We start from the raw sequence: 26,659 nt of genomic DNA, 5'->3' as shown, positions 1-26,659 counted from the left end.
TCCAGGGAGGTTGAATGCGTTTTTCAAATAAATGTGGAGAGTGATGTTAATGACAAAATTTTCCTTACACTTCTTATGCTGGGAGAACTCCTACTCATCTCTTACTAGTCATTCATTCAGCACCAGTGTTAACCTCTGTTAGGTTGACCATACTCTTTGATAATTATTTACTTATGTGTCTGTCTCTCAGTTCTCCAATAACACATTCCTTCAAGTGAGGGCTCCTCCAGAGCTAGAATCCATATGTATCCTATAGTCCTCAAGGCACAAAGTAGGCATCAGGAGACTAGAATTGCTAAATCAAAGAAGGATAAACTATCAGTGATTCTCAGAATAGACATCCTCCCTCCAATTTTTAGCCTTTTCTAAACCTTTGGAAATCATTATTGGAAATGCATCAGCCAAATCCCAGGGAGTTCTGCAGGGGTGAAGGGAGGAAATGTACCACCAGATTATGTTCTTTAAAAAATATATCTCCTAATGACTGGAAAACAGCACCAGGCATTATTTTATTTACAGAACTCAAATCAAATCACCAAGAGGCAAAGACATAAGTAGCAGGAAGTTCAGCAGATAATTGACTAATCAGAGCTGTCTTCTCATCCTATTTGATTCTAGGGTTAAAGAAAATCTGTGTTGTGCAATCCATTTATAATCTAAACACATACATGACTTTCTCCCCGCAAAACACCAATGCTCCCAGCTTAACTGATGCTGAAAACTCTGCCTATATTGTAGGGGAAAAGAGCTGAAGTCCAGTGGATGTAGCTAGTGGAAGAGTGCAGGAGACATAAATTGAGAGATAGCAAAGACAGAACAAAAGTTACTTGGAGGAACAAGAGATCTTCTGGAGAAGGTGTCCAAGTGGTTTCTTAGGATGCTCCACTTATGGGTCTTCTGGGTGAGCCTTTTGGATACTAATAGCTACCATTTATTGAGCCATTGCCATATGCCAGATGTTGTGGTAAGCATTTTTAGTGCATTATCTCATTTTAATTCTCAGAACAACCTTGCAAGTTCAGTATTGGTACCCCCATTCATAGATGAAACTGAAGGTCAGAAGATTGTAGTGATTTGCCCATTGCCATAGAGTTAAGAGCTACAAAAGCCATGAATCCCTGTAGATTAGATTTGACTCAAAGCTTCTGCCCTGGGTCGTTAAGTATCCTCACAAAACCACTTTTCTTTTCTTTTCTTTTCTTTTCTTTTCTTTTTCTTTTTTTTTTTTTTCTTTGAGATGGAGTTTTGCTTTTGTCACCCAGGCTGGAGTGCAATGGCACTGTCTCGGATCACTGCAACCTCCACCTCCCAGGTTCAAGCGATTCTCCTGCCTCAGCCTCCTGAGTAGCTGGGATTACAGGCACGCAGCACCACGCCCAGGTAATTTTTATATTTTTAGTACAGACAGGGTCTTGAATTCCCGACCTCAGGTGATCCACCCGCCTCAGCCTCCCAAAGTGCTGGGATTACAGTGTGAGCCACGACGCCCGGCCCACTAAACCATTTTTGAGGCAGCTAGTAAGTATTTCCTCCATTCTACAGATGAGGAGACTGAAGCCCAGGGATGACTTAACTTGCCCAAGTGACACAGAGAGTAGCAGAGCCAAACCAGGTTTCCAACTCCAAAATCTCTTCTGCTTTAAAGATAGAAGAAGAGCAACCGCGAAGAGTGAGAACGTGCCAGAAGGCCCCTGCAGGCCAAGCACTGCCCTCTCCTAGGACACAGCTCCGACCCATCCCCAACCTCCACAATTAAGCCACTTTCAAGAATTTTCTTTTCTCTACCTCTGCCCCAGTGTGGCCCCTGAACTGAACAGGGACTGGGTGGTTCTTGGGAGAGTCTAAAACATACCTTCGCAAAGATTCCCTAGGAAGGGAACAGCCAGGGCACCACCAGCCCTGGTGCTCCCATTCCCACACATCTGAGCAAGGCCCGTGCATAAGACTGGCAAGTGCTTGAACCAGGAGGCAACCAAACTGGGCTCAAACACAGCCCGCCGGTTTTGACCAATACCAGCAGCTCCCCTTTTCAAAGCATCTATTCTGCGACAGACATTTCACTAGGAGTTTCCTCCATGTTTTAAAATTTAATAGCTCCCCCTCCACCAACGATTGGCCCTATTTTACAAAAGAGGAGCCTCCGACCCCTGGGGATGAAGCGAAAAGCCCAAGGACAGAAAGTCCTCACGAGCTTGGGACTTGAACCCACTACGGCCCCAGATTCTGCTGTTGCCCGGGAGCAGAGGAGGGAGGAGCTGCCAGTGCGGAGGGAGGTGGGGAGAGAGGGCAAGCTCCCAGCAGCGCGAGCTGACGACAGCAGGTGTTTTTTTTTTTTTTTTTTTCCCCAGCACTTTTTCAGTCAGCATCGTTCCTGAATTTTTTTTCTCCCTGCTGAGCGGCGTAAAAGGGTGGGGCCGCTTTCCTGCAGCAGAGGCAGAGGCGGCGGCGGCAGCTGCTGCAGCATCTTTCACGGGCAGCGGCAGAGACCGAGAGCTGCAGAAAAGGGTGGGGTCGCTTCCCAGGAGAGGAGGCAGTGGCGGCGGCGGCGGCTGCGGCATCCTCGCGGGCAGCGGCGGAGGCAGCAATGCTCGGTCTTCGCTGGAGGTGATGGCCTCCCAGTCCTGCTAGGTGGCCGGCTGCACTAGGACGCCGGCAGGAAGGAGACTCGAGCCCGGTTCGCGAACCCTGCGGCCACACCGCCCGGCCCCTCCTCTGCGCCATGGCTTAAGCCTGCAGCCACCTCTCCTCACGTCGCCGCGCTCGACCGAGGTCTGTGCGCCGCCGCAGCCGCAGGGAGGGGCGCGTCCCAGACACCCTCGCCGGGGACTCGGGAACGCCGTGCCTCTCGCCCTTCGGCGCCTGCAGCAGACTGCGCTCCCAAAGGCGTTTGCAACCGGTAATTGAGGGACTCTACAGACTCTCTTAGGATAGCTCTCCCCGGGTGCTCGCTGAGGGAGGAGGGCGAACTAGCTCTGGCTGATCGGGGGTAGAAAACGGTGGGAACCACATTGGCTGGTCAGGATCGGAGGCTGAAGGAAGATTAGAGACTTGCTTTAGAACCTCAAGAAGAAAGAGGGGGCCGGCTTTTCAGCTAGCATCATGGCGTGGCCGTGCATCACGAGGGCCTGCTGCATCGCCCGCTTCTGGAACCAGTTGGACAAAGCGGACATCGCGGTGCCGCTGGTTTTCACCAAGTACTCGGAGGCCACCGAGCACCCGGGCGCCCCGCCGCAGCCACCGCCGCCGCAGCAGCAGCAGGCGCAGCCTGCACTCGCGCCCCCCTCGGCGCGCGCGGTTGCCATAGAGACGCAGCCAGCCCAGGGCGAGTTGGATGCAGTTGCCCGGGCAACGGGGCCAGCGCCTGGGCCTAGCGGCGAGCGGGAGCCGGCGGCTGGCCCCGGCCGGGGCGGGCCGGGCCCGGGCTTGGGCTCCGGCTCCACCTCCGGACCTGCGGACTCGGTGATGCGGCAGGACTACCGCGCCTGGAAGGTGCAGCGGCCCGAGCCCAGCTGCCGGCCGCGCAGCGAGTACCAGCCCTCCGACGCGCCCTTCGAGCGCGAGACCCAGTACCAGAAGGACTTCCGCGCCTGGCCACTGCCGCGCCGCGGAGACCACCCGTGGATCCCCAAGCCAGTGCAGATCCCCGCGGCCTCCCAGGCGTCGGCGCCCATCCTCGGGGCGCCCAAGCGCCGGCCGCAGAGCCAGGAGCGCTGGCCAGTGCAGGCCGCCGCTGAGGCCCGGGAGCAGGAGGCGGCCCCCGGCGGAGCTGGCGGCCTGGCGGCCGGAAAGGCGTCCGGGGCGGACGAGCGCGACACGCGCAGGAAGGCCGGGCCTGCCTGGATGGTGCGCCGCGCCGAGGGCCTGGGGCACGAGCAGACGCCGCTACCCGCGGCCCAGACCCAGGTCCAGGCCACCGGCCCCGAGGTTGGCAGGGGGCGCGCCGCAGCGGACGCCCTCAACCGGCAAATCCGCGAGGAGGTGGCGAGTGCAGTGAGCAGCTCCTACAGGTGAGACGCGGCCGCTGCTAGCGCGGGGGAGTCGCCGCGCAGACGATCCCCAACGCAGGCCTAGCGTGCAGCCTCCCTCCAGTCCCAGGCCACACCCTCTCCCCAGCCGCCTCCCAGGCCACCTCCCGTCGAAGCCTTCTCTTCTGCCCTGTCCTGTGCGCAAGCTGTTAGTATTTTCCATCTCAGCCTGCCTGGCTCTTTCACTTTACAGCTGTAGCGGTTTTCTCCATCTCGCCCACCTCAGATCCCTGCCTGCCCACAGAGACCCTTTGCAATGTCAGCAGTGGCTGTGCTTCCGTCCTGACCCCACCCAGCTCACCTGCTATGTTAGCCTGGATGCTGCCCTTTGCCGTCCGACAGGGTCCCCATTCTTCTAGAAGAAGAATTCTTTCCAAGTGGCCTCTCGCCCTCCTCCCTAGCCCAGTTCCCTTGGCCCTTCATTCTTTCCTCCCTCTCTCAGTCTCTGGGCAACACCCAAGCACCATACCTTTTTCTAGATTACCCACAGGATCTTTACAAATCACCCTCTTCTTCCACTGCTGGAACTTTGAAGTCATTGTCCTTCTACTTCTTACTAGCTGTGACATATTGGGCAAGTTTCCTAATGTTTCTGGGCCTCAGGTTCTTATCTGTAAGATGTAATTGGTAATAGACATCTCTTAGCATTGTTCACACTTTTATTGATTTGATATTAAATATTTTATTTTTATTTAATTAATATTAAATATTCAACATATTTTTGAGTGCCTATTATATGCCAAGCACTGTGATGGACATTGTGAGGATTAAATGAGATGATTCAGGAGAACAGCTCGTGCCTAGCACATAGTGGTAATTAGTACATCTTGATTCCATTCCTACCTTCCACGTGATGCCTTATGATCCTAGATGCCTCCAGCCTTCTCTGGTATTGAGGCATCTTCTTTCTCCTTTCCCTACATGTTCTCCAGATGTCTCTCATTCTCTTGCCATCAAGAAGCCCTTTCTCCATCTCACTCAATTCCTTGCAGATAAATGCTTTCAAGCATGAAAAATCTCTCTCTCTCTCTCTCTCTTTCCTTCTGGAATTTTCCCTCTGCTACAGCCTCAGCCATTCCAGTCTGCCTTCTTGCCCTTCATCCATCCTGTATATACTTCTGACGGCTTAGCTTTCAATTCTGCCCTTATGTTTCAACCAACAATTAGCTAACAGAACACGGTTGACTCTGGACATGTAACATTGCATTTGGGGTTTCTCGAGGAAGATGTGTATGAATAGTAATTGAGCTAGAGGTGTTCAAAATGCAGCTTATGGGGTCCTTCATCAATGTCACAGCTTTCTGCTGCCTTCTTCCTGCAAGAGGGTGTGGTGGGGGAGGACTAGAGAGTTAGTCTTTTGCCAATACTCTGTATGTAGCCTCATGTTAGACTAATGTCCTTCTCCACTGAACATTACCAATACTCTCTCATAGGCTAAGGAAAGAATGGCATATCCAGACATCCTTCATGTTAAGAGAAAATCTGTCCCCCAACTCCTACCCCTGCATTTCTCATCTTCCTGAATTCCACCTCCCACTTGGCATCTCTCTCTTGGTTTATTGCTGTCACAACAGCCACACTGGGAACCCAGGAGTACAGCACTTCCTTTGAGCTCTTGGTCAAACAAGGACATACATCCTTTTCCTTGAATAGCCATGAGATGGTAGAATGTTCACTATGTTTTTATGCTGCTATCAAGCGGGGAGCAAAAGAAAAGAGGGGAAATAAACAAGAGACATAAAAAAACAAAGGCAGGATGTAGTTTTCTGGTTCTGCTATGGTTTTCTTGCTTCAAGACCCTACTTCATTTCTTGATCTTCCTACCCTGAGAAGCCCACATCTGGCCCAACATCATAGATTACTGGCCTGGCCTCTTCATCTTCCCACTCTCATTCTAGCACCCTGTGGCAGGTGGAACCTTACTACCCACTAGCAGGAGCTGTCTCTTCTCACCACCATACAGTCAATGCCAATCAAGAGAGATTCCAGATTCTTAAGCCTCTTTGGGTGATCCTGTTCAGTTTATGATTTCAAGTTGGCAGGACTTGCTTTGTTTATGGATGAGTGGCCTGTCACTCAAGGAATGACCACATCCTTTGGATATAACACAATCCAGATTTAGGGTTGTACTTTGTTCTGTATAGCCTTTTTCCTCAAAACAACAGCTTAACTGTGCAGTAAGCATGTCATGCTTCACGTTACACACATACTGGAAATGACTGGATTTGGTGGGGGAAGGCTATGCCCTTGGAGCTGGTGAGAATGATTATTTTTAGCACTTATCAATTCTATTAACCTGTCAAAAAAATCTTTTAACACCTCAAAAAAATTTTTAAATTTAGGTCTTTTGTAAAATTTAATTATACCTATGACTTAGGGGTCAGGAGTACTATTTTGCTATATAATCAGAAGGGTTTTGAAATATTAAGGGAATGATTATTGTTAAGAAACATCAATTTCTTTAATGAACAATTTAAGTGCATGACAAATTTGATGTGAAATTTAATGGTTTTTTTGTTCCAGAATAAAAATGAACAAATAATTGAGAAATTCACTTTGATTGAAAGTAGATATAAAGAAATAAGATATTCAGTACATTAAATACACAATAAAGAAAAAATCATTGGCAATTATAAGCTTATCTAGAACACTGATTTTCCTTCTCTATTGTCTCGCATTCTTTTCCTTGCTATGATTCTAGGATATCTTCTGAATTTAAGTACCATGTCCACTGTAGATGGGCCTTATGTCACTTTAGAAGCCAAGCTGTGCTCCACTTCAATGATAATTTGATTTACAAACCCTTTTCTTCTGCCATTCTACATCAATTATGGTGTGTGTACACCATGGTGACTGGTTCATCTCATGGACTTTACAAATGACATCTGCCGCATGACATCAATGTGAACAGTCTGCTTAAACAGAAAGGGACATACAGTCCATCATGTAAAATATACATTCAAAATTCAGAGTAATATGCGTGCTCATTGTTTTACTTTACAATTTACAGTCATAAATAACATTACATACCCTTTGACGTTGTGGTTTTGAGAAACCTTCCCTATTCAATAACTCATCTAATTCCCAATCCATTCGTATCAGCCTGAGATTTTTGCATTCAAGTAGTATCCAAGATAGCTTTAGGGTTATTCACAAACATGAGTTTGATTAATTTTTAATACATTCATTTTACATAGATGATGTTATAAAACTGAGAAGCATGTCTTTTTTTTTTTTTGAGCCGGAGTCTCGCTCTGTCGCCCAGGCCCCAGGCTGGAGTGCAGTGACCAGATCTCAGCTCACTGCAAGCTCCGCCTCCCGGGTTCACGCCATTCTCCTGCCTCAGCCTCCCGAGTGGCTGGGACTACAGGCGCCCACCACCTCGCCCGGCTAGTTTTTTGTATTTTTTAGCAGAGACGGGGTTTCACCATGTTAGCCAGGATAGTCTGGCTCTCCTGACCTCGTGATCCGCCCGTCTCGGCCTCCCAAAGTGCTGGGATTATAGGCTTGAGCCACCGCGCCCGGCCGAAGCATGTCTTTATTGCCATTGTTAATGTTAAAGATGGATTTCATTGGGAAGCCATTTGTGACTTTAGACCTGACGTTCTCAATTTAGAAAATAGATGAGTCATAAGGAGGTGATTAAAATTCCTCTCCCAGACAACCCCATTGCCCTGGCCATCAGATAATAGGGGTAGATAGGGTAGCAGCTGCTCCCTATAGACATGCTAATGAGAAACTTTTCCTAGAAGAAACCAGCTGAGGCACTAGGAGGTAGAATTAATAAACCAGGGTGAAATACTTGAAAAATAAGAGCAGTAACAAGGAAGTTAGAAAGAAAAGGAGTCTTTAATGTCTGCCCTCCAGCCTTACGTGAAGGTTACAGGAAGGCCCATCTGACTTACTTTATGCTATGCAGAACTGCCCCAATCCCCAACTTCCCATTTCCCTAATTTCCTCTTGGGTCAATCCCAGCAATGCCTCAAGGCCAATCTTGGATACGGAATTTACAGCGATGCCTTCCTAGATCCAGCCATTCTGAATGAATTTTTCTTCTATTCCCTTTTTACTTTCTGAACTCTTATCATTGTCTGCTTGATTGTAAAATACTTTTGTCTATATCTGTCTCCCCCACCAGGTCATGAACACCTGAAGAGAAGGCTGTATTTTGTTCACTCTGTACCTCTCACAGCCTAGGTGCTATATAGATTTGTTGAATCTAATGGAATTTTTAGGGCTTGGTGAAAATTTTATTTATCTACATATTGATAGAGTCAATTTCATTTAGTTGAATTTTTTTTCAGAAAATGATCACCAAACCCCTGCCATGTACCAGATAAGGAGCTGGGGATACAAAATAAATGAGTCATAATTTTAATGTAAGAAAATTGCGTCTTCCTCAATCAAGTTAAAGTCCAAATCCTGGTCAGGCGCGGTGACTCACGCCTGTAATCCTAGCACTTCGGGAGGCTGGGCGGGGGAGGGCAGATCATGAGGTCAGGAGTTCGAGACAAGCCTGACCAACATGGTGAAACCCCATCTCTACTAAAAATACAAAAAATTAGCTGGGCATGGTGGCGTGCGCCTGTAATCCCAGCTACTCAGGAGGCTGAGGCAGGAGAATCGCTGGAACCTGGAAGGCGGAGGTTGCAGTGAGCCAAGATCGTGCCACTGCACTCCAGCCTGGGCGACAGAGCGAGAGTCCGTCTCAAAAAAAAAAAAAGAAAAAGAAAAAAAGTACAAATCCTACCAGGTTAGCACTAAAAGTAAATGTTCAAATGGAGAAGGGCAGCAAACTTTACAGACGTGACTCTACATGGACTTTCACCTAGGGCAGTGGTCCTCAACCTTGGCTACACATTGGAATCAGTGGAGAACTTTCAAAAGATGCATAGGGGCCTTGCCCAGAAAATCTGATTTCATTGGTCTGGGGTGTAGCCTGGGCAACCAAGTTTTTAAAAACTATCTCAAGTGATTCTAATGTGCCACTCACGTTATGATCTACTTTTATAAGGCATGGTTCTCAAAATATAGTACACAAAAGAATCACCTAGAGAGCTTTCTGAAATGCAGATTCCTGGGCCACATCCTCATATATACTAATTCAATGGGCTTAAAATGGAGCCTAAGTAATTTTTAGCAAGCACACTAGATAATTTTAATGCAGGTGAATGCAGGCTTTACTTGGGAAAAAATTACTTGGAGAGATTTGCCATCTTTAAGCTATTGAGTTTTCCCATATGCAAACATGGCAAAGGTTGCCATTTATTTAAGTATTTTATGTTCTTCACTTACATTTTGTAATTTTCTCCACAAAATCACATACACATATATACTCATATATATACACATATATACCATTTTAAAGTTTTATTTCTGTATTTAAATTGTTAATAATCTAACTAGATTTTATCTTGATGAGTAGAGTGAGGTAAGGATTGAATTTTTCCCTATATGGAAAGTCATTTATCCTTACACCCTTTTTTAAAGCTTTACTTTTCCCCACTAACTTATGATATCTCCTCTATCACATAAGGGTCACATATCTTTAGATATTATGTCTGAGTTCTCTGTTCTATTCCATCAGTCTGAGCTAATACCACATTATCTTATTTTATTTTTTTCTGATCTAGCTTTTACTTATTGTTCCTATTGTGAAGAGTTTATTACCTTTTCTAATTTATTATTGCCCATATGCATTAATTTTTGTATATTAATCTTGTATTCAGGAACCTTATCATACTCTCAATTAGTTTTGATTGTAGACACTCCTGGATTGTTTCTAAAGTTTTATCATTAAGTATGAGGTTTGCTATATGTTTTTATAAGATAAGATTAAGAAATTTCTATTTTTCTTAGTTTGCTAGGGGTTTCTAAAAATTAGTTTGGCTATTGAATCTTACTGAATGCTTTTTCTCTTATTGAAGGCTCAGTATCAACTGAGATGATCTGTGATTTTTCTTTTTTAATCTGTTAATAGATTTTTTTTCTCATATTGAACAATCTCTGCATTTCTGGGATAAATCTCGTTAGACAGAAATATATTTTATTATGTTGAATTTCGTTTGCTATTTTTTATCTGAAATGTTTGCATATATATTCATAAATAAGATTGGCCTATAATTTTTCCTTTTTTATATTGGTCTTACGTACTGTTGGGATCAAGGTTATACCTATAAAATTAGATGGATAGATTCCCCTCCTTTTTAGTTATTTGAAAAAGCTTATATAAGAAAGACTCCTCCTCAAATATCTGATAAAATTATCCTGTAAAACTTGCTGGACCTGTTGTCTTTTTCATGGATTTTTTTTTTTTTAACTATCAATTCGATGTCTTTAATAGTGATTCACTTATCCAGGTATTATATTTCTTCCTGAGCCAATTTTGGTAATTTATTTTTTTCTGGAAAAATGTACATTTCTTCTAATTTTATAATTTATTGACATAAAATTGATCATAGCATTATCTTGTGGATTTAAAAATAATCTCTACTTATCTGTAGTTATGTCTCCTTTTTCATACCTAATATTTATTTGTTTCTCGCTTTTTTTTTTTCAGGATTAGTCTTGCTCAGATTTGTTTTGTTTTTTAGTCTTTCCAAAGAATAAATTTTTGATTTTGTTGAGCATCTCTTTTTTCAGTAAATTTTACTCTTATTTTTATTATTCCCTTTCTTTTTGTGCTCTGAGAGGTAGGCAGAGGTCAGCTTATCAACAGCCTTGTATTCCTGGCTAAGAAATTTGGATTTGCTTCTATAGACAATAATGAATCACTGAAAAAATTTAAGCAGAGGGACAACATAGTTTGATTCAAATTTTATAAAGCTCCCACTGGCTGGCTGACCTGGGGAGATTAGAGAAAGGGAGGCCAATAAGGAGGCTATTGAGATAATTTGGAGAAAATAACAAAGCCTTAATCATGGTTGTGAGATCGGAAATTTTTTTTTTTTTTTTTTTTTTTTTGAGATGGAGTCTTGCTCTGTCACCCAGGCTAGAGTGCAGTGGCACATTCTTGGCTCACTGCAAGCTCTGCCTCCCTGGTTCAAGCAATTCTCGTGCCTCAGCCTCCCGAGTAGCTGGGATTACAGGCACCTGCCACCGTGCCTACAGGCACCTGCCACCATGCCTGGCTAATTTTTGTATTTTTAGTAGAGATGGGGTTTCACCATCTTGGCCTGGCTGGCCTCGAACTCCTGACCTCGTGATCCACCCACCTCAGCCTCCCAAAGTGTTGGGATTACAGGCGTGAGCCACTGCGCCCGGCCAGAGATCAGAGATTTATAAGATAATATGGGTACAAAACAACAGATCTAAATGACCAGTCGAGATTCATAGAAGAGGATATGGCCCAGAGTGACCTTTGTGTTTCTGATTTTGGTAACTGGTAGTGATGCTAGTCACTGGAACAGGGAATATACAGGGAGAAAAAAGTCCGAAGTGAAAGTTAAGGTACTTTTCAATATGTAGAATTTGGATTGTCTATGGGATATCTAACAAGAGGTGTTTGAGGGTCAGTTGAGTAAGTGGATCTGAAAGCTTAGGGAGAGGCCTGGGCTGTAAATATAGATTTGGAAGCAATCAGCTTGTGGATGTTTCACTTCCTGTGAAAGTCATAGGAAGAGGCAAAATTACCCTTGGAAAAGGAGTAGACAAAATTAACCAACAGAAAATGGAGCCATGGGGGATACACATATTTGGAGTACTGACAGCAGAAGGGATGTCCATGAGAAAGATGAAGGAGGAGTGATGTGAGGAAGGAAGAAAGCCAGTAGAGAAACTTGTCATGGAAACCTCATATAAACTCAGCAGTGTTTGATGTCTGTTTGGACATTTTTACTGAGGCATTTTGTTAGATCATTGGTTAACTTTGTACAATTAACCCTCAGAAATACAAAGCTGACCAAGACTAACCCACAAAGAAGATAAGATATATACAATTAATTATTTGTTGCTCTCATAGGGAAAGATTGCATCTAACACATATATGAACTTTAAAAAAATGTCAAGCCAGTGATAGTTCTAAAATCAACAATCACTAAGAATCATTCAATGTCCCAAATATAAAACTAAAATAAATCAACAAATGTTCATTAAGATTAAGGAGCTATCTCTACAATGCTGCTTTGGCTTTACAAACTGTGTCAACTGTATTAATGTAAACAGGTAAGCTTCTCATTCTCTGCTGAATGAAGATGACTTCAACATGGACCTGAACCAGCAAACTAAAAACTTCTAGTTTCACCATCAGAAATAATAATACTAATAGTAGCTAATTTAGTGCCTAGCATGTGCCTGGCAGAAGGCTAGAAACCTTAGATACATTTTCTCCCTGAAATCTTTGCAGTCACTCTTCAGGAACCATGCTGTTACTTCCCTGTTAGAGCTTATGATCCCCTTTCCTCTTATCGCCCAGGCTGAAGTACAGTGACGCCATCTCGGCTCACTGCAACCTCTGCCTCCTGGGTTCACGTGATTCTCCTGCCTCAGCCTCCTGAGTAGCTGGGACTACAGGCATGCACCACCCATGCCTGGCTAATTTTTGTATTTTTAGTAGAGATAGGGTTTCACCATGTTGGTCAGGCTGGTCTTGAACTCCTGACCTCAGGTGATCCACCCACCTCTGCCTCCCAAAGTGCTGGGATTACAGGCATGAGCCACCATGCTTGGCCCCTTTAGGTTTTAAGACTGTTGAAATCACAGACTTTGTCTACGCTTGTCTTTCTCTACACTCAGCACTTCCTCCATATCATATTAATATATACTCTCTTCATTCAGTTTTCATTCAGTAAATGTTTATTTGTATCTACTATGTCAAATCCTGGACCAAGTCCCTGGATGACAAAGTGGTCCCTGCTCTCAAGAGTCTTATATTTATTGGACAGAGACAAGTGTGCTGAAAAGTTACAGATTCCCTGATAAAATGTCTGTGCAGGGCGTGGTGGAGCACAGAGGAGAGAGGAGTTAAGTCTGCCTGATTTGAGGGTTGTTGGAAAAGAATTCAGTAGAGAAGGTGACTAGTATGCTGAGTCTTGAAAGATGAGTTGGCAGTAAATGGGAGAATGGATTAATTTGAGTAAAAGTACAAGAAGAGAAATTATAAGCAGTTCTGTGTGGGCAGAACTTGGAAGTATCATTGCATAAGGATAGAATGGCAAGGGACAGAAGAGGGAGGTAGGCTGGAGATAGCTCCTCTGTCTTATAAGCAACAGGAGAATCAGGGTTCAGTTTTAGATTTTAGAAAAGGTGACTTTGACAGCAGTGGGAAGAATGGACTGGAGAGATAGACTGGGAATAGAGTCCAGGGAAGAAACTATAGTCTAGGTGAGAGATGATAAAAACCTCCATCAAGAATAGAATGTAAGCAAGTGCTGATAAGAATAAAATAATAATGGCTAAATAAAAGTAGACAGAAAGGGAGAGGGAAGAGTCTAGGATGTTTCCAGGATTCATGTTTTGGATGTCTGGGGCGGAGGGGTGGGGAAATTGTATACACTGAGATAGATAGCACAGTTTGCTAAGTTGGGTTAAGGGTGTCTTTGGAAGGTCTACTTGGAGATGTTCAGTATAGAATGAAAATGGAAACTCATACTGCTGCTAAGGGTGTAAATTCGTACAGCCACATTATAAAACTGTTTAGCGTTATCTATTCAAGCTAAACATACATTTACCATGACCAAGAAATTCCATTCTTGAGTATCTACCTAACAGAAATGAATACAGAAGATGTGTATAAGAATGTTTATAGCAGCATTATTAATAGCTAAGAACTAAAACAGCCCAAATGTCCATCAACAGTAGGATACATAAATTGTGGTATATTCATACAGCAGAATATTATATAGCAGGGTATGGAAGGCAGAATAATCTCCCCTACAAAGATATCCAAATCCTAATTCTAGGAATTTGTGAATATGTTATCTTACATGGCAAAAGGGACTTTACAGATGTCATTAAGTTATGGACCTTGAAATGGGAAGTATAGCCTGGTTTCACTTGGGCTCGGTGTAATCACAAGAGTCCTTATAAGTGAAAGAGGAAGACAGAAGTGTCAATATTAGGGTGATGCAGTGTGACAAAGACTTAACTGGTGGTTGTTGGCTTTGAAGATGGAAGGACATGTGCCAAGGAATGTAAGCCGCCTCTAGAAGCTGGCAAAGGCAAAGAAAGTGTTCTCTCCTAGAGCTTCCAATGAGACCCATTTTGGACTTCTGAATGACAGAACTGTGAGATGATAAATCTGTGTTGCTTTAAGCCATTCTGTTTGTGGTAATTTGTTGCAGTAGCTATAGGAGATTGATACACAGGGTTTATCAATTATTGACCAGATAATTCTTTGTTGTGGGCCTGTCCTATGCATTGTAGGATGTCTAGCAGCATCCCTGGCCTCTGTACTACACGCCAGTAATATTTCCCAGCCCTCCCCACCCTGAGTTGTGGCAGTCAAAAGTGTCTGCACACATTACCAAAAGCTTCCTAGTGGACAACAAAATTGATCCCAGATATAGGGGTATTTACTGAATGATTCCATTTATATGAAGTTCAAAAACAGGCAAAGTAATTGATGGTGATAGATGTTGGAATAATGGTAATCTCTGGGATTTAGGTGGGTAATTGGCTGAGAAGGAGCACAGGAAAACCTTCTGAGGTGTTGGAAATGTTCTATATCTTGATCTGAGTGGTGGTGACATGGGTTTATACACACAAACAATTGAGACTTATGGACTTTGTTCTCTGTGTGTTATACCTCAACAAAAAATAAGAAACAAAATACAAAAGAACTAAATGGAGATAGAGCTTGAAGCTCAGGAGAAAGGCCAGAACAGAAAAGATCAGGACAACATCAGCCTGTTGGTGAGAATCGAACCCACAGATATTAGGGTAGGTAGGGGATAGAGAGGGTGAGAAGAAAAGAATGCTAAGGTCAGTGCCCAGCAAGCATCGACATCTCTGGTATATGTGGGAGGAGTAAGAAAAGGATGAGCTCTTCGTGTCTGGGCTTGCCTCTCCTGTCCGAAAGAGAGTAGGAGCATAGGCCTCACTGTGGTCTCAGCCTCCCACCTCTGGTGCTGCTGGCCTTGTACATTACACACAGGAACTGCTGTGTATTACATAATACACATCGTTATTATCTTTGCTATCCTTCCCTTATCCTAGCATAGTCCACTGTCAGTGGGTATTTGTTTTCAAACTGAATGAAGAGGCTTTTGCAGGATTAGGCCTGGTGTAACCTCTTTTAGTGGGAAAATTGTGCCCAGGCCTCAAGCCACAAAACCCACCACAAGTGCATCCCTGAAACAGTACCTCCTCCACTGAGCTGTACCCTTGTGGTCACTGTCCATTTTGTGCAGTGACTTCGAAACACTGACCCACATTGTGGCATATCCTAGAGTGCACAGTGCATTTTTGCAAGCCTCCTAGCCCTTAAGGATTGTTCCCTATTAAACCATAATAATTAGGCAGAAGGTAGATCAAGGCAGAATGCAAAAGAGCAGAATATTAGAAAGAACAGAGACATAATTGAGTTTCAGGCTCATCTGCTGAGTGTTTACTCTGTGCCATCTGCTTTAACATATCTTTTTCTATAGACTTCCTAATGACCTTTTAAGGTAAACATCTCTATCTTTAAAGATGCAGAATAGACTCAGGGAGGTGTGGGGACTGAGGTTACAGAAACAGTCAGTGGCTGAGTTGGCTCAGGAATCTGATTCTCCTCATTCCAGCCACAGCTGTGTCTTGCTTGTGCAGCTCCAGCAGGCCCCTGCCAAGTCCCCTCATGTTCGCCTAGTCTAACATGCCATTCTTGGGACGGCTGCTGCCAACTTCAACCTTTATGCTGTCTTTCTGGCCCCAACTCTGTTAAGCCCATACCATCTCCATCCACTAACCTTGTTTCTACAGTGGAGGAGGGGTGGGTTGTTTCACCTCTTCTTGTCCTAAACTCTCGATGGATTCCCTTCTCCTCCAGGGCAAGACCCAGGCACCTTGGCGTGCAGTCAGTGCCTTCCATTATCTGACCTATCTGATGCTTCCAGTCTTTTTACCCACTGCTCCCTGCACACACTCAATGCTTTTTCTTGGGTGTTCTCAGCCCTGGCTGCACATTAAAATCATATGGGCCTCAGCAGGCGCTCTGACCAAATCACAGCCTAAACTGGGTCTCACAAGCCCCACATTCAAACTACTGCTGGATTTTGCTCACAGTTTCCCCCCTGCCCTCCTCCCATCTTCTTTCTAAATCCTTTCAATCCTTCAGGGCTTTTAGTCCATTGAGAAAGAGGCTTATACTATAAAAGCAGGGAATTAGGTTGGATTTATTTGATCCTAATTCCATAATAATAATGCAGTGGGCCTAATATTATTTTTACTCAGAGTTCAATGCAACATCTTAAGAGCATGCCAAGGCTGGGACTATAGGCTATGAAGATTCAAGGTGAAGAGCACATGACCCCTGTTTGCAGGAGATTGCTGTCTTTTGAGGGAGATAATATATGTGCAAGTATTGTATATAAAAGTACCAGGCAGGCCCTGGTGAGAGTGAAAATTGGGAGCCAGAGTTCTCTAGGGGCACAACAGTGGCTAGTTAACACTATTGGAAGATTGTTGGAAGGAATGGTTGTATGAGTCCTGGGAGGTGCCCTTATGTCCTGTGAAGAATTTAGTGTCCATCAAAGCTGGGTTTGCATCATGCATCTTAACTTAAAGTCTGTGTGATCTTGGGAAAGCCTTGATTTTTCTCATCAATAAAATGGGGGTAACTACACAGTTGTGACTTCACAGAGTCATGATGAAGATGAGGGGAGATAATGCTTGTATACAGTGCATACTCATCATAGTAAGTGCTGGCTACTTTTATTATTATCACTGAAATAACGAAGTAGAGTAGGTTACCAATGAAAGTTTTTCATTTACTCATTCAGGAAACATTTATTGCATCTCAGATGAATCACTATGCTAGGGTAGAGAGATAAATTATACCTAGCAACTGTCCTAAAGGAGCTCCTGGTCTAGTGGGAGGAAGCCATATTTTTCGAAAGTATAGTCATAGTAGTAAGTACAAGAATAGAAATGTGCGCAGGATATTGAGGAGATGTAGAGGAAAGGGGGTTTCCAGCCTGAGTCATGAACCACATCCTGAAGGGGTGTACCTGTACAGTGTGTCAAAATCTTAGGAGTTAGTTCCATTGAGAAAGAAAAAGATTAGGAACTATAACTTTCTTCCTAGAGGTTTTTATCAATGAGATGAAAATTCAAAAGGGCACTTAAAAGTACAATACTTTTTTATAATTCCTGCTTTCCTCTGATGTCTGGCTTTATTTAGGACTTTGGTTTCAAGTCCTGCTTACCACATATTAATTGTATGATTTCGGGCAAGTTGCTTAATTTCTCTTCTCTGACTTTGTTTCCTTAGTGGTAAAACAGAATCACTAATATCTACCTTACAAGTTGTTGAAAGACTTAACATTCCATTAAGTCTGTTACTCTCTTCCCTGTCTTATTTACCATTGTACCTCCAGCACCTAGCTTAGTGCATGTTATTTAATAGATGCTTAATAGCTATTAATTAATTGAACAAATGAGTGAATGATGTACATACAGTGCTTAGCACAGTCCTCACCCGTAGTAAGCACTCAATAAATGGCAACTGTCCTCATCATCCTTGTCCCTGGTGGGTTGAGTACTACTTGGCTAATATAGAGAGGTCCTTTGCCCTTCGCATTGCACACATTCTGAATTTCTGGGTAAAGAACCATTAAATGCTGAGGTCAAAGATTTTCTGTGAGTATTTTTTTAGTCCAGTAAGCATCTCTGAGTCACCATGTTCTAATCTAACTGTGCAAATGTGAATTATATGGAGAGGCCTGGCTTTTGCCACTTTGTATACATAAAAATTATTTATTTTATTGCATGAGTAAAATAAGAATCATAAAGTTAGAATTGTAATAAAAGCAATTAGAAAAGAATGATTTTTAACAAGTTTAAATTTGCTCTGAAAATGAATTCAGAAATGTTTATGTGCTTAGTAAAGTGATGTTATCTAATATTTGCCAAAGTCTGGATTTGGGTGGCATCTAAGTAGCACAGGTCAGAGAATGGGTTTATTGTGTACAAACTCAAGGTCGAATTTTCCTCCTTGGATTGTGATGACTTGCCAGCCAAGTATCTGTGCCACTCTGACAGCATTATGCCCACATCTCCTCAAAAAGCCCAGGGGCCCCAAGGACTCCTCCCGAGAATTTGGTATAGTTCATATGATTCTTCAGGGATGTACAAGAAAGTCCATTCAGCTTGCTTTCCTTGCAGGCAGAGCCTGGGCCTTGTCTTTTTATCCCTTTCTTAGGCCTGGCGCAGAAGAGAGTTCAACCAGTGTTTGAAGAATGACTCTCAGTGAGTGGATGGGTCCATTGCCATTCTTCTCAGAGCTTCCTGATGACCACATTCTCCCTTGTGGATTGAGTGAGCCACTGGATTAAATATGCAATTCAGATACTGAGATTCTGTTTAGCAGGTACAGGGAGAGAAAAAAATGAGGCATCGTGGATGTAATATGGGTGGGAGAGAAGTAAGCGGAGGAGAAGGAGTAGGGATGACAGTCGGAGTGTTGCTGTCCATAAGCAGAACCGTGCCCCACGCCTGATGACTCGAGAAGACCGCGTTGTCAAGGTTTCTAAAGATGGATTCACAGTATTTTTCTTTGTTTTGTTTTGTTGTGTTTTTTGTTTGTTTGTTTTTTGAGATGGAGTCTCACTCTATCACCCAGGCTGGAGTGCAGTGGCATGATCTCAGCTCACTGCAACCTCCGCCTCCTGGATTCAAGTGATCCTCCTGCCTCAGCCTCCCTAGTAGCTGGGATTACAGGCGCGTGCCACCACGCCCGGCTAATTTTTTGTATTTTTAGTAGAGACGGGGTTTCACCATGTTGGCCAGGATGGTCTCGATCTCCTGACCTCAGGTGATCCACCCGCCTCAGCCTCCCAAAGTGCTGGGATTACAGGCGTGAGCCACCGTGCCTGGCCAATTCACAGTATTTTTCTGAATAATACTTACTGTAGTGTGTCAACACACAATTCTCCATCCTTTTAACTTACCACAGCCTTGCTGTACCAAGTGCACTTCTTCCTGAGGTGAGCAAAGACGTAAGTCAGTGGTAGAAACAACCAGTTTGGAGTTTAGATCACCCTTCCAACAGCAATCAGGTTACCTTTTCATTAATTATTTCTTCCTTTCCTGTTAGCACATCAGTCAATTATTCATTCATTAAACTGTCAGTCTCCTACTGTATGTACATAACTTCCTGCCCAGAGGACACTTGCAGTATAGGAGGAAAGGCAGCCATGGATGTGAACTCCTTGACTATAGCAAAGTAAATTATGTTTTATAGGATGTCACCTGCTTTGTTTTTTTTGTTTTGTTTGTTTTTGAGACAGAGTTTCCTTCTTTCGCCCAGTGGAGTGCAGTGGCGCGATCTCTGCTTACTGCAACCTCTGCCTCCTGGGTTCAAGCGATTCTCCTGCCTCAGCCTCCTGAGTAGCTAGGATTACAGGCACATGCCACCACGGCTAATTTTTGTATTTTTAGTAGAGACGGGGTTTCACCATCTTGGTCAGGCTAGTCTCAAACTCCTGACCTCGTGATCTGCCCGCCTCAGCCTCCCAAAGTGCTGGGATTACAGGCGTGAGCCACCGTGCATAGCCCAGATACCACATACTTTTTGAGCAGAGGATCTTATTAATTCTAACTTGAAAAGTCAGAGAAGACTTCAGAAATGAGGATGGCATCTGAGCTGGACCTAGAAGGATTAGTCTGATTTCAGCAGGCAAAACAATCAGGCAGGCAGCAAAGGAGGTGGCAGGTCCCAGCAGAAGGGACAGCTGGGGCATGGAGAGCTAGACATGCCTATGGAGAACCACGGATATTTTCATATAACAGGTGTTCCAAGTATAAGAAGTGACATGGTAGGAGACAAGCTTTATAGCTTTAGTCAAGACCAGTGGTGGGCAAAATTCCTATAGAGGGACAGATAGTAAATATTGTAGGCTTTTCAGGCTAAGATGCAAAATTAAGGTTATTAAGTAGGTACTTATATAACAAGCAAGAAAACAAATTTCCACCAAAATTTTATTGCTAAAGTTCAAAATATAATAATAATTATTGAATATAATCTTTTATAATACTGCTCTGCTAATGAGAATAATTTTTGGGGGGCAATAACATTTGCTGAATTGGGGTTCAAAGTTAGTGTTCCTTTTCATCAGGTTGATTGCAAACATTCATCAACAAAAACCATTCTTAGCTCACGGCGGAACAAAACAGACAGAGGGCTGGATCTGGCCGGTAGGCAATAGTTTGCCAACCTCTGATCTAGGTTATTGAGGACAGAATACTGTGTTACCAAGTTTCAGACTCTGTATTGAAGTAGCAGGTAACCCCCTGAGCAGAGTGCATAAGAATACTTGGTTCAACTGTACCTTAGTAAGCACATCACTCATTCTTCCAAAGTGACATAGCCATTCTCTTGTTTCCTTACAACTGAAGAGCAACAGGAAGCTGATGTACATGTAAGAGTCTCTTTGTCTTTATATATAATGGATAACCAACCAATCTCTCATAGCAACCAAGAATGCAAGGTACAGGAGTCACCATTGTGAAATACTGTTAGTCTCTGGCTACTATGACCATTTTTGTGTGGGGTTCCCTTCAGGGCTACAACATGGAATTTTTTAAAAAATAGACGAGAGATAAATGGTATTAAAAGGTGTACAGTGAGATAATCAACATACCAGGATCTAGCACCCAAAAATAGCACAGAAGAGAGAGCTCTACCATGAGGGACTGTTATGACACCTCACTGAAGCCCTGGTCCAGCATTTCTTCAGAGAGGGCCAAAGACAGGCTGTGAATTGGAGAAAGGCTTGGTAATTCTAAAAATCTACTCTAACAACACCGTTCTCTGGGGAGCCTTTTAGCACGTCATAGTAGTCCCAATTCAGACTGCATTTGTGAGAATGAGATTCTCTGCAAGCCCTTGGTAGAATGCATTACTTTAGTCATTTGTTCATTCAATTCATATTTGTTGAGCTCTTCCTACAAATAAGACTCTGAGCTAGGCTCTGGGGATATGACTATGAAATCCAGGCATTGGGACGTGCTGATTGAAGTAGGAGTGTCAGCTCCTACTTCAATAGTAGAGAGAAATGTGATGATGAAGATGGTGATGATGATGGGGATTATGGTACTGGTGGGTGAGGAAGAGAGGACAGAGCAGCAGAAGCATGAATGCTCTTAAATAAGTAAGGTCTTTAGGGTTAGGAGTGTGTGATTTAGGGGAGAAGTGTTCTGAAGAAAAGGTGAGGAACACAGGAGAAATTAGTAATCACAGCTACTCATCTGGTAGCCATGGTGCAGTGGACCCACCAAATGGCTTGGGATCAGAAGACCTCAGCTTAAATTCCAGCCTCTCCATTTACTATTTGTGTGACCTTGGTAAAGTTATTTCAAGTCTCTGAGCCTCAAGTTCCTCCTTCAGAAAACAGGGCAGTATGATACATGTCATAGGATACAGGATATGAACATGTGTAAACTCTTAGATCCTTGCAGTTGTAATTCCTAAATATTAATACTCAGAGGCGAGCGTGGAATCTGAATGCACACTAGTCTGGACACCAATAGAGCAGTCACTCAGGGAACAGACCCTGAACTAAGTTACTGGATTACAGCCATGAACAAGACAAAGTTCATCATGGAATGAGCAGTGTAATGACAGATAAGGTGTCAAGTGTGCATTTCAATAACTAATGATTAAATTCAGCTGTGATAAATGCTTGGCAGGGAAGGTACAAGGTGCTAACAGGGCATTTAATGGGAGCTGACAGGCTAACCTAGATGAGGAGCTGGAGCTGTCATCTGAGGAAGTGGTGTTGGAGCAGAGCTTAAAAGTTAAAGATGAACCTTGAGGCCAGCTTTGCCTCCTGTGTGATCCTGGACAAGTCTCTCCTTCCTGCTTCATTGTCCTCATCTGTTACTAGGGGTTGGCCCAATTTTTTGGGGAGTCCTTTCCAGCACTACAGTGCCACACTCAGAGATCCCTTTAAAGGCCTGGGTGCGTGATGCCGAAGAATGGTCTCGCGTTGGAGTGGGGAACACAGGAAGGAGCACGACTGATCTGAAAATCCGATGACATTGAAGAGGGAGGGAGCTCATGGCCAAAGAATCAATTCCATCCATTTGATACTGCTCTCATTCCCGCCTAAGTATCTGATGGTGCCTGCTCCAATAAATCCTCAAAGCATTTTCTGGTTGGTTTTTTTTTTTTGGGAGAACTTTAAAAAATACACCACTAAGAAGGGTAAAACACACATATAACATTTTATTATATTTGCGCTGGGTGCGGTGGCTCACACCTATAATCCCAGCACTTTGGGAGGCCGAGATGGGTGGATCACGAGGTCAGGAGTTGAAGACCAGCCTGGCCAAGATGCTGAAACCCTGTCTCTACTAAAAACACAAAAATTAGCTGGGCGTGATAGTGCACGTGCCTATAATCCCAGCTACTTGGGAGGCTGAGGCAGGAAAATTGCTTGAGCCCAGGCAGCAGAGGTTGCAGTGAGCCGAGATTGTGCCGCTGTACTCCAGCCTGGGCAATAGAGCAAGACTCCATCTCAAAATCAATCAATCAATCAATCAATCAATCAATCATATTTGCTTCTAGTCTTTTTTGTATTAAAAAATATTTTTTCAGATAAAGTTTTTGTGTGTTTTTTTTTTTCCCCACTAGGCCCAGACCCATTCTGCTTCTTCCTTTGCCCCCTGGGCAGTCACCACTGTTATAAAGAGGTATACTTTTTTGTATACCTCTTCATCCATGAGCTGTATAAGGCCTTGCAGTTATGTGTGCTTTCTGACATGGCATCCTATACTGTGTATCATTCTGTCACTTTGTTTTTTTCACCCAACATCACGTGTCTTGAGAAAATGCAAACACACACATATACGTAAATACCCATACATATACAGATCATTCTTTTTAATGGCTCTATAATCTGCCATCATATGAAAATATCACATATTATTTATTTCCCTATTTACTTTTAGGTTTTTGTACGTTTTTACTATCACAAATAATGTTGCAGTGAATATCCTTATACATGTCTAGCTGTGAATATATTAAAGGGTTAGAAGAGAAATTGTTGGGTGTTGGGTTATGCACATTTTGTATTTTATTAAATGTTGAAAAATTGTTCTTTTTACTGGCTGGACCCATTTATACTTCAACTAATAGCATATAAAAGTATCCCCTTTGTCTTATAATGTCAGACTTAAAAATTCTTGCCAATTTCATAATATGAAAATGTTGTTTTGTTTACATCATATTTCCCTGATTTTGAGTCAAATTAAGAAATTTTCCATGTGTTTATACACAATTTGCATTTCTTCTTCTGTGAATTGCATATTCCTACCCTTTCCCATTGTCCTATTCAGGTGTTATCTTTTTCCTGCTTGTCTACATTGATTCTGATTACTAATCTTTTTTTCTGTGGCTTGTCTTTTACCTTTGTAGTGTCTTTTGTCATGCATAAATTTTTCATTTTAATGTATTGAGTGGACTTAGTCCTTGCCTTTATCATTTATTTTTTATTGCTAATGTAAGAAATGCTTCACTATCCCAGAGTTATAAAGGCACTATTTTCTTCTGATAGTTTTCTGTTTATTTGTTTGTTTTTAGACAGGATCTCACTGTGTTGCCCAGGCTGGAGTACAGTGGTGGGATCACAGCTCATTTGTGTCTCGACCTTCCAGGGTCAAGCAATCCTCCCACCTCAGCCTCCTGAGTAGCTGGGACCACAGGCATGCACCACTCCACCTGGCTAGTTTTTAAAATTATTTTTGCTAGAGATGGGGTCTCACTATGTTGCTCAGGCTGGTCTTGAACTCCTGGGCTCAAGCGATCCACCTGCCTTGGCCTCCCAAAGTGTTGGGATTACAAGCTTGAGCCACTGCGCCCAGCCACTTCTAATAGTTTTAAAATTTGTTTTTCACATCTAGATGTGTAATACATCTGGAGTTCATTTTTGTATATAGTGTGAAATAGGGTACAATTTCCTGTTCTTATATGTAGGAAGTCAAGTATCCCAAATCCGTTATTTGTCTGACAGGTAATTCTTTTTTCCTTGATTAAAAAAGCTCCCACTATTATATAGCAAGTTTCCTCATTAGTTTCTGGATCTGTTTCTGGGCTCTCTATTTTGTTGGATTAATCTGTTTGTCTTTTTCTAAAAAAATGCCACACTTATTTGTCATAGCTTTATAATACGCTTTGATTTTTAACAGGACAGATCTCTCTTGGTTGTTTTTTTTTTTTTCAGGATTGTCTTGGCCTTTCTCAGATATTTATCCTTTCATATTTATGTTGGACTCAGTTTTCAAGTACTGCAAAAAATACTGTTGGGATTTTGATTGGCCTCAGGTTAAATTTATAGATTAATCTAAGGATTAACATCTCTATAATACTGAGTCTTTCTATGTGTAAACAAGATGTCATTCCCTTTACTCAAGTCGTCCTTTATATTCTTCAAAAAGGTCTCTTTTCCTTGGGATTTTTCCTATACGTTTTCTAGATTTTGTTGCTATTATGAATGAGTTTTTTTCTGTTATCGTTTCTAATTGGTTGTTGTGGTATATAGGAACAGCGTTGTTATGTCTTCTACCTGTGAACTTGCTAATTCTTTTATTCTAATGTTTTCTCCTTTGATTCTTTTTCTTTACTCCTTTTCGATGCATTTCTGTCTTCTATTGAACTACATTTTTCTGTATTCCCTTCTACGTGGCAGTTACATATTCATTTTTGTGGGGTTTTGTTTTTCTGGTCAGGTGGTTTTTTTTTTTTTAGTAGCTATTCTTATTTTTAAATAAGAATTAAAAAATAAGTTTCAGCCGGGCACGGTAGTTCATGCCTGTAATCCTAACACTTTGGGAGGCCAAGGCGGGGATTCCTTGAGGTCAGGAGTTCAAGGCCAGCCTGGCCAACATGGTAAAACATCGTCTCTACTAAAAATACAAAAATTAGCCGGGCCTGGTGGTACATGCCTGTAATCCCAGCTACTTCGGAGGCTGTGGCAGAAAAATCACTTGAACCTGGGAGGCGGAGGGTGCAGTGAGCTGAGATCATATCACTGTACTCCAGCCTGGGTGACAGAGCAAGACTCTGTCTCAAAAAAAAAAAAGAAAAAAAAGTTTCAAATCAATCAAGATCTACTGCTCCCAATTTCCATGTTTTTCTTGTCTTATATTTTACCTCATCTTTGCTTTATAAATCCTTGATTTAGAAACAATTAGTAATACAATTTTTAAACCCAATGCTTATTAGATTTGCCCGCATGTCTACTAATATTTTACTCACCATTGCTTCTTCTTTTTTTTTTTTTCTTTTCCGAGATGGAGTTTTGCTCTTGTTGCCCATGCTGGAGTGCAGTGGCGCGATCTTGGCTCACCTCAACTTCCACTTCCTGGGTTCAAGTGATTCTTCTGCCTCAGCCTCCAGAATAGCTGGGATTACAGGCGTGTGCCACCACACCTGGCTAATTTTGTATTTTTAGTAGAGATGGGATTTCTCCATGTCAGGCTGGCCTCGAACTCCTGACCTCAGGTGATCTGCCCACCTCAGCCTCCCAGAGTGCTGAGATTACAGGCATGAGCCACCACTCTTGGCCTTTTTTTTTTTTTTTTTTTTTTTTTTTTAATAGAGGGGTTTTCACCATGTTGCTCAAGCTGGTCTTGAACTCCTGGGCTCAAGTGATCTGCCTGCCTCCCAAAGTGCTGGGATTACAGGCGTGAACCACCAAGCCCAGCCAGCCATTGCTTCTTGAATCCCACTCTTTTGTGCTGAAAATTTGGCCTTTGCCTGAAGGATCTTTATCTCACTCTCCCGCTTTAGAGATAGTGTCACTGAGCGAAGGATCCTGGAAAGGCAATAATGTTTTCTTAGCACTTTGAAGATACCATTCTGTGGTATGCTGGCCTCTGCTGTTGCCTGTGAGAAGTCTGCTATCACTCTCATTGTTCTTCCTTCCAATGGAATCTTTCCTCTTTGTTTTAAGATTTCTGTCTGTGTTTGCTGTTTTGCAGTTCAGTATTATGCATCTAAGTATGGACTTGCTTTTATGGATCATCCTTGAGACTAGTTATTTTCCTGAATTTGAAGACATGTAACTTTTTCCATTCCATGAATTTCTCATCCAGTATCCCTGAATAATGCCTCTCTTTGTTTCTCTATTCTTTTCCCTAGAACTTGTATTACACATATTTTATTTCTTCTCAATATATCCTCCTTGTCTTTAAACCACTCCTTATTTTTCATATATCTTGTCTATTTGTGCTTCATTCTGGGAAATTTTCTCAGTCTTTCACTAATTTTCTCAAATAGGATATTTACCTCATTCAGTAAAATTGTAATTTCTATGATACTTCATTTCTAGAAGTTCTGTTTGATCTTTCAAATGTGCGTATTCTTTTTTCATCATGTCCTATTGTTTCACTATGCTTTCTTTTTTAAGTCTTTAAATGTTTTAAACACATTTATTTTATAGTCTCTTTTAGGTTAGATGTTATCTCAAGTTTTTTGGATGTTAATCCTCATGGCA

The 26,659-nt window shown here is 42.7% G+C and overlaps 1 protein-coding gene across 1 annotated transcript in view; it reads left to right on the top strand.

The window, feature by feature from the left end:
- The first annotated feature begins 1,241 nt into the window (after positions 1-1,241).
- The window catches only part of MAP6 (microtubule associated protein 6), an 80,988-nt gene continuing 55,570 nt past the window's right edge, over positions 1,242-26,659 (top strand). The window contains exon 1 of the mRNA XM_008020186.3: positions 1,242-4,007. Within this exon, the coding sequence (XP_008018377.2) occupies positions 3,100-4,007 (908 nt within the window). The 5' untranslated portion in view covers positions 1,242-3,099. The remainder of the gene's footprint in view (positions 4,008-26,659) is intronic.

This window comes from Chlorocebus sabaeus, chromosome 1 (genome assembly GCF_047675955.1).
Source record: "Chlorocebus sabaeus isolate Y175 chromosome 1, mChlSab1.0.hap1, whole genome shotgun sequence".
Taxonomy (NCBI): Eukaryota; Metazoa; Chordata; class Mammalia; order Primates; family Cercopithecidae; genus Chlorocebus; species Chlorocebus sabaeus.
This window is presented reverse-complemented; position numbering and strand designations above follow the sequence as displayed.